The sequence below is a fragment of the Amphimedon queenslandica genome, unplaced genomic scaffold, assembly GCF_000090795.2.
Source record: "Amphimedon queenslandica unplaced genomic scaffold, v1.1 AMPQUscaffold_13118, whole genome shotgun sequence".
Lineage (NCBI taxonomy): Eukaryota > Metazoa > Porifera > Demospongiae > Haplosclerida > Niphatidae > Amphimedon > Amphimedon queenslandica.
Window position 1 is genome coordinate 81,844 of NW_003546646.1, and position 10,864 is coordinate 92,707.

General features: G+C 33.6%; 2 protein-coding genes and 1 long non-coding RNA gene across 5 annotated transcripts in view; all 3 read right to left on the bottom strand.

The window, feature by feature from the left end:
* LOC109585110 (uncharacterized) overlaps positions 1 to 10,815 on the bottom strand; it is a 15,774-nt gene extending 4,959 nt beyond the window's left edge. For both annotated transcript variants that reach the window (XM_020001060.1, XM_020001059.1), the window contains exon 1: positions 10,155 to 10,815. In XM_020001060.1, coding sequence (XP_019856619.1) covers positions 10,155 to 10,808 — 654 coding nt within the window. In that variant the 5' untranslated portion in view covers positions 10,809 to 10,815. The remainder of the gene's footprint in view (positions 1 to 10,154) is intronic.
* On the bottom strand, positions 661 to 4,554 carry LOC109585109 (uncharacterized). Its single transcript, XM_020001058.1, has 10 exons — positions 3,894 to 4,554; positions 3,480 to 3,827; positions 3,354 to 3,440; positions 2,593 to 3,305; positions 2,480 to 2,543; positions 2,350 to 2,430; positions 1,872 to 1,979; positions 1,700 to 1,792; positions 1,534 to 1,581; positions 661 to 1,208 (listed from the first exon to the last, which is right to left on the bottom strand). Exons 1-10 carry the CDS (start codon positions 4,519 to 4,521, stop codon positions 706 to 708), a joined length of 2,673 nt encoding a protein of 890 aa, XP_019856617.1. The 5' UTR covers positions 4,522 to 4,554; the 3' UTR covers positions 661 to 705.
* On the bottom strand, positions 4,986 to 7,773 carry LOC109585111 (uncharacterized). 2 transcript variants are annotated; one of them, XR_002186332.1, is made up of 7 exons: positions 7,551 to 7,773; positions 7,276 to 7,493; positions 6,085 to 6,856; positions 5,566 to 5,967; positions 5,402 to 5,495; positions 5,295 to 5,352; positions 4,986 to 5,245 (listed from the first exon to the last, which is right to left on the bottom strand). It is a non-coding gene; the product is annotated as an uncharacterized LOC109585111 (long non-coding RNA). The 2 variants fall into 2 exon arrangements; XR_002186331.1 differs by having other exon boundaries at positions 5,402 to 5,967.
* Positions 10,816 to 10,864: the final 49 nt, after the last annotated feature.

Here is a 10,864-nt window from a genome sequence, read left to right on the forward strand (position 1 = left end):
ACCGCAAGGAATACCATACTACACATTAGAAGTGCTCATTCAAAATGTATATTTGGTAATTGTGCAATTTTTTAGTAAATTATGTTATGTTACAAAACTACAACTAGCTCAATCATACTAGTATCACATAGCCTGTAAGGCTACAATCGTACCTTCATGTTCTTTCATTTCATGTGCAATACGATTCAATCTCTGGTCAACTCGAGGGTCAATCAATTCAGATAGGGCATTCAGAAACACTACAAGCTTAGTTGGGTCTCTTGAAATGGCCATTCTGACCCCGTTGAGCAGGTGATGGGTTAAAATGGTGGGATTTTGAAGACTGGAGACACTATAAGAGTCACCATGGCCGCCATATTCATCCAAGAGTTCTGGAGCAACACGGGAGAGATGATGGTATAGCCTTGACGGGTCAGTTATTTCAGTTTGGAGCTGGCCAGAATAATATCTGAAAATAGATAAACTGCTACTGACAAGAGAGGAGCCTGGAAAGGAGCCAACATTAGAGCGAACGTTAGCCATCTAAACACAGGGCGTGGCTAATTAATTAATCATAATGTCATAATAATTTTCCTGTACTAAATTATTTAATCATAGTGTACAAAAAATAGTATTAAAAATTTTGTGTCTACTAAAAATAATATTAATAATTATGTGTCTACTAAAATTATTGTAAAAGCAAAACATCTTTCAGCTCATTGTATATTATTGGTCCTGAGTGATTCCATCAAATCCATTTACTTCTTTAGGATCAATGTTAGTATTATCAAGATTAAGGCAACTGAGCTTATAAAGTTTCGCTAGCGATTGAGCACTGGCTGAAGTGATGTCAGGATTATCATTAAAATACAAGTATTGAAGTGTTTCATTATATTGCAGTGCTTGTGCTAATACAATGACTCCATCATCACTGATTGAACTATGAATAATCTGCAGACTTGTTAACGATTTGTTGGTTGAAAGTTGAGAAGAGAATGAGAGGATATCCTCAGGAGTTAAGGATGAGTATATTATAGTTAGCTGTTTTATTGCTTTTCTTTCCAATATAGTTGGTATTAGGAACTGAATTATTTCAGATGGTGAATCAATGAGCACCATTATTTCATGTTTATCTTCCAGTTTACTGATTACTTCTTCACAGCTATCTAGTGAAGGATTAAAAAGGCGTACACCATCCTCAGACCACTCTACATTTTCATCTTCTTGTACTATGGAAATCAATAATAAACATTATTTTTAACAGTCTTCTAAAAATCAATATATTAAACACATTATTTACACCTACAAAGGCAAATTAATATACAAACATTTAAGCATTGTGAATGGCAAAACTTTGAGTAAGTAATTTTGTAAAATTTAAAATTAATGGCCTAGCTTCTCATACCACATAGCATGAAAAAAGTTTGCAATTTTGACTGCTATTGTTAATTAAATTATAATTATAAGTAAATATGTTTTACTTGATGTGTCGGTATCAGATGCTTAAGTAATATCAAGAGTACATAATTGGTAATATAAGTAAATATATTTTACTTGATGTGTCAGTATCAGAAGCTTCACTTGACTCCAGTACTGGTGAATCTGTTAATAAAAAAATATTATAATTATTTCAATAACTTTAGTGAAATTACTCATTACTGTTAGACTAATTAAAAATGAGAAAAGAGAAACCATATGAGTAGCCTGAAATATTACATACCATTATTGCTTTCAAGTTTTAGTTTCAATTCCTCAATTTTTTGTAGTCTCTTCTCTGACAGTTTTTTTGCTGATTCTACCTCTTTCTTTGCCTCTGTTATACAAGTTACATATTATAGTTAATATGAGTTGTTTTCAAACTGGTGATAAACTATAGAGCTATAATTAATTACCTTCTAATAATAGATCAAGTATAATTTTTGATTTGTCTCTGTCCATAATTTCTTTTCTTAATATTGAAATTTCATTCTTCAGTTTATTTATTACTTCCTCATTTTGAACTGTAAATATAATTAATATAACATTACTCAGAATTTTTTACTATGAAATCATACTATTAAAGGGCAACCGACACGAAAAATTGAGTTGTGATTAAAAATCAAAAATATTTTCATTATGGATGCAAAGGAGAATGAATTCAGCTAATTTATTTTCAAAATAGAGAAAAACCCACATTTGCTAAACTAAAGACAGGATGCAAAAATGAGGAAGTAAATGATGCATTTTAAAGCAGTTTTCTCCAGGAAAGAGCAATTATTTTGCACCAAAAGTATTTTTGCAAGTCATTCTACACCATAATGAAAATATTTTTCATTTTTAATCACAACCCAATTTTTCATGTCGGTTGCCCTTTAATGCACTGACTCTTACTAAGGTCCATTTTTAATGCTTCTATTTTTTTAAATCTGTTTTCTGATTGTTCCTTGATAGTTGCCAACTCTATTTCAAAAGCTACATTATAGTTAAACAATACACAAATAAAGTCTCTGTCTCGTCATACCTGTTATTGTGTCATTTTTGCCTTTTAAATTAGCTTTTAACTCATCGTTCTGTGCTAGCAAGTCCTTCAAAATGAAGAAATATATAAGGTATATATAAGCAGACATTTCTAACCTGAGTAGTATCCCAAACAGTAGAGTTTCCAATTGCAAATTCCTTTAATCCTTTCCCTTGCAGCATATTTATCTTTTCAAGCACAGCACTTTTGAGCAAGTCAGTGTATTCAGCAGGACAGTAACAGGTTACTACAACTGATCGGCCAGTACCAACTTTATCAATCTGTATGTGGCACTTATGTAGTGGTTCTAACTCATCCAAAACATCATTGATATCCTGCAGCGTATGTTCATCAGGATTCCAATTGAAGACGAATACAACTGTTTCACATAAAAGGCGAGATGGAGTAGCAACTGCTTGTAGTTTCTCATCAAGGCAAAGACTCACTGATACCAACTTGCAGAAATCCTTAGCTTCCTCTTTGAATGACTCAATGATTGGCTCAGCCTCTTCTATGTTAAATTGAAAAGCTAAATTTTCGAGGGGACATAAGTCAACAATACTGCACTTTCCTTTTACTACATTTAATAATTCACTAATTGCCACTTCATAAGAAAGTTGTGATTTCAAATCAGGAAACAAGTCAATTATTAGTTCCTTCATTTCATCAATATTTAAAGCACTTTTCTTGCTATAAAAAATATGCCGAACTCGAAAAAAAGTATATCCAAATTTTGATCTCATTTCTTTAAACTTTTTCTTCATATCTCGGGGGAAAAGAATTTTATGATTACCATGTTTATCCTTTTCATTGTCATCAACTAAGGAACCTGTAAAAAGTAAAAATTTAAAATAGAGCTAGATTTATTATGATATACTTTCTGAAGTAGCTGACATAGACTTTTGTTGCGCCAAGTAAATGTCACTCTCTTTAACATCATTGTCACAACAATTGAAATACTTTCCTAAAAAAGGTATTTTTATGCAAGAAAGATTCGATTTACTATATTCTTCAAAAATAGTATCTCCAATATGAGCAGTCTCTGAAAACTTCCTCAATACAGTAACAAACAACTCCAGGTGTTTGTAATTGGAGTGAACAGCATCTCGTACAGCTTTGAGGAGAACTGCTCTACTGTCAGAGACAGAACCTCTTGAAGATGTGACACAAGACAAAGTCTGATCGGATATAACCTCTTGAAGCCACTCTGCGACGCAAACTGGCTGAGTAATTGACTGAGAGAGAGCACTGTAATTATTCCTCAATATATCACTAGCACAATTTTCATTCCCATCTACTACTTCCTGTGGTTGTCCTACTGTATTATCATCATCTTGAGAAATTTTCTCTTCTATATTAGAATTATATTCATAAACTGGTATTGGATCTAACAACACTACAATATTCAGGACCTTACCATATTTGGACATAATTTTCTTGCCTATATCTCTTGTTTCTTCAACATCAGACAGCACTGTAGCAATATCTTTAAGTTTCCTGTAGTCACTAGACACTGTTTCTTTCATGGCAGTCAATAGAGTGGTCTTCTTGTCATCTAGCGACCTGCTCTGATTTATCCTCTCCATTTCATCCAGAGTAGCTTCACTTATACATCTCTTACAGTATAACAGTTGAGACACTTGTACCAAAGAGACAAGAGCTTTATTCAATGACTGAATATTCCTTTGAAAAATAGAAAATGCTTCAGTAGATATAGTGTCATGAAGCTCCCTTAAATATTTCTCATACTTATCAGCAACTAAATGTTGTTTAACCACACTCTTTCTCAATACTTCTAGTACTTGTCTCCTACTAGCAGTAGGAGTAGTGGTCAGCCAGTGTTGAAACATCTTTAGTGTCTTGCTTGTATCATCATGTCCTTGTAACTGCTCAATACCATCCAATCTCTTATCATCAACGTGAAGCAGTGTACCCAAGAGGAGCCACTTAGTACCAACATCAATGTGCTCTACTAACTCAGGAAGAAGAGGAACAGAAGACAAGAATGCATCGAAAGACCTTTCTTTGTGTACGTGTTGAGCCATTGCTTTTGCAGCTACTGAGCCACACCCTAACGTTGAGTTTTATCAATATGGTGGGCGTAGATTCTGTATCATAATTTATTCATAATAACAAGGAGTATTTACATGAATCCTCATTTTGCTCTCTCTTCTTTCCTTCAGATTATGATCCTGCCATTAAGAAGTAAATCTCTAGAGTGCTGTTAATTTTTTATGTAATGAATTAGGTTGCAATCTAGACACAAATATACAACTGTAGTATTATGTTCTGCTTCTACCTATTCCTCTCACCCATATTTACGCACACATTAATCTAGTCTAGCCATGCAAGAGGAGACAAGGGTAATGATGCATGCACTACAGTCCAGGCACAGTTTTAATATTTCTTCCTGTTTAGTTTCCTAGTACAAGATCAAGACATCCTCTAATAGATGAAACTTTTGAGTATAGTGAGTACTAATTAACACTTGTTGGAACGTGCACTTAAATACAGTCAATTAACTTACTGTTTATATAACTACATGTGTGTGTGTACAAAAATAAAAACAATCTATTAAACATAAACTGAAACACATTGATCACCATTAATAATGTTCAATAGTTTTAACCGATGTATCCTCTTAGTTATTCCCAGCTCTTCCTTAAGTATACTTTCATCTAATTCAATCAGTATCTTACCATCAATTTGCTTCCTCTGAAATGTCTCAGCATATTGTTCCAACCTCATCTCTACCAGTAAATCTACTACCTGTGCATTTATATCACACTATATTAAACAATGCTCGGATGCCTCTAACCTTTTTATATCATAGCTAGCCAATGTACTTCTATTGAAATCAAGAAAGGTTTTGGATCCTACAATAAAGATAATATAGCATTAGTATTATTATATTCCCTAACATACCAGGTTCTTTAGGGAGACCTTCAGGAGACTTAGTAGACATAACAATAGTGCTTGAATTGATTGAAGTGTTTGATGTTACTACTAAAGGTTCGGGCTTTTCCACGTAAAATGAAATAAAACACAAATGTCATAAAAGCATGCATGCATAATCAGTGTTTTTGTACCTGAGGATTTAATGCCAAATCCCTTTGGCACAACCATCCTGTATGCAAAATTATCCTGTACTGCTATCATTAACTTTTGATGAGACGATTGACTGTTAAATGCATCACTATGTGAATGGGCACTTTCCTCACTTCAGACAGAAAACAATTCATTTTAGGATCGTGACTGGCCAAGAAAAGCTGAGGTTTAGGAAGAGAAGAGACTGCTGCCTTCTTTGTAGCTTTAGGTATCACCACTGCAGCAGAGTCATATGTTGTTTCGCTCAGAAAGTATTGAAAGAGACTTCCATGCTTCATCAAGTGCCCTCAGTACCCCTCACCTGCATGCCCAATTAATTACGGCCTGGGGTGCTGCATAAGCAAATACCATAAATGAGTTCGTGAATGGACCTTTTGAAAAAGCTAAAAAATTAATAAAAAGTCAAATATAAAAAATAATGCAGGTTATTTACAATAACATAAAAATATAATAGGTTATTTACAATCATCATTAATCTATTAGATTACTGCCAAACATACAATTCTTGAATGGCTAGCTTCCATGAAGACATCAACTTTCTCTTAAATCCATCATATCAGTAGGACACTTCACAAATCTTAATTCTAAGTTCCTGTGCAACCATACTGGTGGCTCATGTCCAATGCCAGAATGAAGAATTTCCCCATAAGAACTAACATCAATGGTCTCTGCTGTGCTAACTGCTCCTTTAAACACATTCAGTTTCTTCCTATCAAATAGCAGGCAGTGCCACACGTTCTTGTGATCTTCATTTTCTCCAGTAACAATATAAACAAGTTCTGAACTACCCGATATACATTCTGTCCAGGTGAATTTTAGACGAACAACTGCTATCAATTTCAAAAGTTCCGTGACTTCCTTTACGACAACAAATAACTCTGAAATTGATCCCAAAACACCTTTGCCCTGATTCTAAAACCTTCCCATCATGGCAATGCATCAGTCCCTTCTCGTCTCCATCAAAATCCACCCCCTCACTTATGAATGAGAGGGCCGTTGCTTCTTCATTATGCTGACAAGATGCAATTATTTTAATTAGAAATTTTTTCTTCCTAGCATGATGCCCACAAGCTGGTATATTAAACTCATCTAGTTTCATAGCCCAGTCATTAATCCATTGGCCTGAGTAGCTACAGTCGGAGACTATCGTCAGTGAAGAGCCCATGTAGTGGCTGCGGTAGAGATTGAAGATATCATCAAATGAAATGATGCCGTCATTGAAGCACCAGTTACCAGTACCTTTCTCTCCATGACCAGTGTACCAGATGACAGCTGTGTATAAAAATGATTAATGAGGCAATATAGTCAAGCATTTTAGCAATAATAACTACAGATACACATAATAACCCAAAACATTTTAGTGCAGTGAATTACGACCAAAAGTATGTACATTGTATAAACCAATGACCATGTTAGCAAAACATTTGATAGGAAAGGTACATGTACATGTACATTAACGTTACAAAAAAGTATATCAATTTGGAAATAATAATTTTTCAAACTTACCTACTATTAAGCTTGTACCAGGCAATCTTTACACATGTACTATTAATTCTACCCCATGGACAAACAGACTTTTTACCATGCCAAAAGTCTGAGTTTATTTCAATTATACATGTCACAAATTATAGAAATACATGTACATGTACATGCATGTACAAGTGTTCAAAAACATTCAAAATCACATTTACCTCCTTCGTGTTTCTTGGTGTCAAATATTGATTTAATTTTATCAATGTAATCCTGTCTTGATTTTTCTTCTCCAGGAGAGTAACGAGACAAGAAAAAGACCTCAAACCTTTCATTGTACTTTTCGTAAAGATCTTTGATTCTTTCAATTTCGTTGCTCATCCACTCCTTTCCTTTTAAGTGGCTGGGAACAATCTTAGGTGCTACAGTATACACGTGCCTAAATGTACATAACAAATGATAATGTGGCTTGTTTACAATATTATGCTAAACTGACTGTTTAGAAAAATCACCAAATGATCCAATGATGAGTACATCTCTGTCTTGGGGTTGAAACAATCTCCAAGTGTTAACTCTTTTCCTTGTCCTTGGTTTACAGGCTACATGTACCTCTGGCTCATCAAATTCAAGTTCTTCCACTTCAGTAGTGTCTTTTTTAAGTGGCTGAACAAGAAGGACTGGTTTTACAACTATTGTAGAGTTGATTTTACAGTCACCAGAATCTATAAAAATTAAAACATGTAAAAAAAACAATACATATACATCCAATAAACTCAAATTTATGAAATACTGTTAAATTAATAGTCATTATGTATCAATAGCTAGCAGCTGTGGTCATTTCGGTCATTTGTGGCAAAAGTTAGTTCCATATTATTTTAGGGTTCAATACAAGAGTAGTATTGAATACTTTGGAACTGAAATACTTATAAAATCTTTCGTGGCCCAAAATTTTTGTGAATTTTGTGATTTATTCAAAATTCATAAAAACAAAATTCACAAAACTGATTTAATATTGATCAACATTCAACAAACAGATTTTTGGATGAATTTGTGAAATTTTTGGGCCATGAAAATTTCTCGCTATACAGTACTGCCACTCACTATTGACAAATCACCTGTGCAATACTATTCACTAAAGGCCTCCATACATTAGGCAACATGTTGCTGGCAACTTTGTGGTTACTTTGATCTTGTAAGCAACATGTTGCCAGAAATAGAAGGCTGTTCTATTTCTGGCAACATGTTGCTTACAGATCAAAGTAACCACAAATGTTGCTAGCAACAAGTTGCCTCGTGTATGAAGGCCTTAAGAGTAGAATAAGCCATACATGGAAGGCCATTGTCAAAGCCTTGTGATTTTGCACTAGACACAGTTACACACTGCCATCTTTTAGAAGTTTAAGCTGATTTTTCAAGTTATGGTAATATGGTCAATTTAACTCAATTTCTAAAAAATACCTTGTACTATAGCCCATAGTTTTTTCCAAAAAATGGGTACAAAATTATCCCCAACTTTTATTAAATTTTCTGATACATATTGATGCCCTCAAGCTATATGTATGTAGAAAGTTTGAGCTGATTCCAACTTAAAACTTTTTGAGTTATGTTATTATTTAAAATGAGCCAATTTCTAAAAAAAATCCCTGTACTTATATATAGCACATGGTTTTGTCAGAAAAATGGCTCTAAAATCCCCCCAAAATTTTTATTACATTTTTTGATACATATTGATGCACTTATGCTATGTAAAATATTTGAACCAAATCCGACTTCATTTTTTAAAGTTATGGCCAATTTTTAAAATAGGCCAAATTTTGAAAAATACCCAAGGCTATAGCCCATGGTTTTTTCCAAAAAATGGCTCCAAAATCACCCCAAATTTTTATTACACTTTCTGATACATATTGATGTACTTATGTCATGTAAAAAGTTTCAGCCAAATCCGACTTCAATTTTTAAAGTTATGGCCATTTTTAAAAAATAGGCCAAATTTTGAAAAATACCCAAGGCTATAGCCCATAATTTTTTTCCGAAAAATGGCTCCGAAATCACCCCCAATTTTTATTACATTTTCTGATACATATTGATGTAATTATGCTATGTAAAAAGTTTGAGCCAATTCCCACTTCAATTTTTAAAGTTATGGCCATTTTTAAAAATAGGCCAAATTTTGAAAATATCCAAGGCTATATATAACCCATGGTTTTTTCCAAAAAATGGCTTCGAAATCACCCCCAATTTTTATTACATTTGCTGATACATATTGATGTACTTATGCTATGTAAAAAGTTTGAGCTAATTCCCACTTCAATTTTTAAAGTTATGGCCGTTTTTTAAAATAGGCCAAACTTTGAAAAATATCCAACGCTATAGCCCATGGTTTTTTCCAAAAAATTGCTCCAAATCACCCCCAATTTTTATTACATTTTCTGATACATATTGATGTACTTATGCTATGTAGAAAGTTTGAGCCGATTCCGACTTCGATTTTTCAAGTTATGACCATTTCTAAATAAATGGAACATTTTGAAAAATAGTCATGGTTTTGTAACAAAATTACTCCCAATTTATTACATTATCTGATGCTACAATACAAGGTAATTATGTTTTGATCTTTCCTGTAACTTCTATACTACCATTACTCACCTAATTTTGGTGACTTTGTAACTGATACATCAGGAATAGGCTCTTCATGTAACTGCAATTCAATGCAAGCTGGATAAATACACATAGGTCCTACTGATGCAATCATAAAAACAAAATAGCAAAACTAGTCTCTACCTTCTGTTGACTGAACTACGTCTACTGACAATTCTTTTGGGCTTGTTCTTATTGCCACTTCTACATAAATTCACTTTAGATTTTAATTTTTTTATTTCTTACCATTTATAACTTGATTCTTACTATCTTCATTCAACAATTGTTCATTCTTAGTAAGATCTACAAGTAAAAAATCATCATAACTCTTGCCACTACATAATTACGTACATACCATTTCTCTCTTTATTATCAACTTCTTCTTTGTCATCTTTTATCCCTGAATTCTCCTAGTGTAAAAGTAAGCTATAATATTCAATAACTAATTTTACCAGCAATTTACCTGATTCACATGGCCCAATATGTCACAAGTACATGAGTTTGCACCAGCTACATTCAGTATGTACCTGCTCTTGCACTTTACTTTGCTTGCTATTCTTGTTCTCAGACCTTCAGGACCACATAGAGTAATTCTAATGAGAGACTTGTTACAAATGATTCTATAAAGGTGTAGAAATGATGCCAGCTCTGAAAAAATACAGCACAGAGTCAACTTGAATTCAGACACAGTTGTAGAGGAAAGAACATCAATGGGGAACTCAAATTCAACCACTGGTACGAGTGATGCACAAATTGTACTTCTTAAGATATTGAGCTCTTCCATGAACTCTGAACTAATTAACTTTCTGCAGTAATACTGCTGCTCATCCTCAAGTGATCTTAATGCTCTTAGAGAACTAGTGAACTGGAAGCTGCCTATAAGTTGTAAGAGGATGTCATGATTGAGAAGAGAACAGTGCCGAAAGATAGTATTAATGACGTCATTGATTGTGTCAAAGCTCTCCAATTCATTTGAAATGTAGCAGGAGAGGAAAGGGATGCTCTTTACTTGTGCTGCTGTGATGTGAGCCACCTTTAAATCAACTTTAGTGTAGATTTGTAAAAACATGAACAATAAAGTGACTTTGGTCATATCATGTTGCTGAAGACACGACATTTCTTTTCTTCCTATTATAAATAAATGATGGATAGTTATTGTACATGTACATGTAA